We start from the raw sequence: 2,227 nt of genomic DNA on the forward strand, positions 1-2,227 counted from the left end.
AAAAAAAAAAAAAAAAAAAAAAAAAAAAGGTTATTTAATGAAGATTAATAAATGTTATTTCAAAGTAATAATTTTATTCACTAATATACTATAGTAATGAAAATAATAAAAATAATAAATCATAGAATAAAAAAAAGGCATATGAGAGATATTTGAACTTTTATTTTGTATTATGATTATTTGCATGCATTTGATATTAAACCAGTAAGAAATCAACTAAAATAAAATTTAAAAAAAGAAAAAAAAAGCATGTTTTGTTTCTGTAAATGTTTGAGCGGTCCACGCGTCCCTTTCAGGAGCACCGTCCTCGTGAATGCAAACTCTCAACGCCTTCCTTCGGCTGTGAATGGATAAGCCTTTTCAACTTAGAACCAGAAAACGCCCATTTCCCGACACACCAAGCTTGTCCCATTCAATATTTCCAATCTGCCCATTCATTTACAAATGCCTTTTCAACTTTTCCCCCCACACACACAATTCTCCATCGTTTGTATCATAACTTCCACACCCTTTTTATTTGGGATTCAAAAAGGGAAACCTCTCAATGCCCATTTCTTCCCTCCTCCTCCTCTAACCTCCTCCTATTTTGCGCATTCTGAGCCACCAATTTTGATCCACCATTTTCAGCCCTGCGGATCCACAGCGATTTCAAAAACCCCACTTCGTGTAAGGATCGGATTGTTTGGGGGTCTGAAAGCAATGGATGTTCGACTTCCGATTGTTATTGTGGATGCAAAATTTTGTGGGTACGTTTCTTTTACCTCCTTCCTCTTCACAGTTTTTGCAATTTGGGCCCTGTTGTATTGATTTTGGTGGTAGAATTCTCCACCTCCTTTCATGCATTCATTCCTCTGCTGCCTCTGTTTCTGTGTTGTATATTTGAATTTTGATTTCTTTCTCCTTTTATCTCCTTGGCTGGATTTGCTGAATGTAGTCATCTCTATCTGAAAACAGATTTCACTGGTTTTCCAGTTGCAACCAGGAGAACTTCTCGGATGCTTTCATGATCACTTCAAACTAAATCAGTTTCTGAGGATCCTTATGAAGTCATGGAGCATCCTTATGAAACACAACTAAATGGGGAAGCAGCTGATCATGATTTCCAGATCTGTGGATACTCTTCTTATCCATTATCTAACATTCAAATGCCATCGCCCTTGTTTGATTTAAGAGTCTTCTATGTCAGGTTCAGTAATTTCCGGGTGGATGATTTGACCCCCGAGTTTCTCACTCTCAACCATATCCCTCTAACTCCAAACACCCATTTGGACGTCAATGGTGTTAGAAACAGTAATTTCTCAGGCTTTTCTTCTCTTCTCAGAAGAGATAGGGTCAACAAGAACTCTGAAGAAGCAACATTTGTGAGCACTGATACCATTAGGCTAATGGGGAGTTTGAAGTTTGAGGTTTTCAATGGAGATTATCAAATTCTATCTGGGGAATTGTCTCACGATGTGTGCACTGGAGACTCAAACACCAATTCTTCTAAGAAAAAATGGAGCATGAACTGTGAATCTGGGGTTGTTGCTGATGCTGCATTCTTGAAGGGAAAGCTCATTGCAGGACAGCAATTGATCAGTCCAAAAATTGAAGTGTACATTGCTGGTAGCTTTTCTGGAAACCCCGTTGTCTTAACGAAAACTCTGCAACTCGGCTTTCGAAAGAAACATGGCCATAAACGCATGTTGGATGCAATACCAGAATATGATACCTCTGAATGCCACAAAGATTCATATCCCCTATATGATTCACAAGTAAGGTTCTTGTTAGAGTCTTTATTCCTTGAATAACTTGTCAAGAAAGTTCTATTACTCCGTTGTTTGCTGCACTGCAACCTACTCTTGAAGATCTAAAATGTTACCATTTTGTTGCTTGGACAGACCTTAGAACTTAGAATCTTATCCAAAACACATGAATCAATGAAAGAAGTATGGGTAGGGATGGTTCTGATTCCATCACCATCACCTTGGTCCTTAGTTCTGACCCATTTTTCTAAGTGTCCTATCAGGATTTATCTATCAGAACCAGGCCATCTGATGGACATGGCCTCCCACTCCTAGGAGGACATGTTGAGGATTGTGCTTAATGGGGTCCCCCCCCCCCCCCCCCCCCCCCCCCCCCCCCCCCCCCCCCCCCCCCCCCCCCCCCCCCCCCCCCCCCCCCCCCCCCCCCCCCCCCCCCCCCCCCCCCCCCCCCCCCCCCCCCCCCCCCCCCCCCCCCCCCCCCC

The 2,227-nt window shown here is 42.3% G+C and overlaps 1 protein-coding gene and 1 long non-coding RNA gene across 2 annotated transcripts in view; one reads left to right on the plus strand and one right to left on the minus strand.

Moving 5' to 3' along the window:
• Nucleotides 1-323: 323 nt before the first annotated feature.
• LOC111446097 overlaps nt 324-2,227 on the minus strand; it is an 8,239-nt gene continuing 6,335 nt past the window's right edge. Inside the window, exon 5 of the long non-coding RNA XR_002711009.1 lies at nt 324-334. This is a non-coding gene — a long non-coding RNA (uncharacterized LOC111446097). The remainder of the gene's footprint in view (nt 335-2,227) is intronic.
• Nucleotides 519-2,227, plus strand: part of LOC111446093 (uncharacterized protein At1g01500-like) — a 2,655-nt gene continuing 946 nt past the window's right edge. Inside the window, exons 1-2 of the mRNA XM_023084753.1 lie at nt 519-746; nt 955-1,754. Of these exons, the coding sequence (XP_022940521.1) occupies nt 1,050-1,754 (705 nt within the window). The 5' untranslated portion in view covers nt 519-746; nt 955-1,049. The remainder of the gene's footprint in view (nt 747-954; nt 1,755-2,227) is intronic.

Source organism: Cucurbita moschata, unplaced genomic scaffold (assembly GCF_002738365.1).
Source record: "Cucurbita moschata cultivar Rifu unplaced genomic scaffold, Cmos_1.0 Cmo_Scf00008, whole genome shotgun sequence".
Taxonomy (NCBI): domain Eukaryota; kingdom Viridiplantae; phylum Streptophyta; class Magnoliopsida; order Cucurbitales; family Cucurbitaceae; genus Cucurbita; species Cucurbita moschata.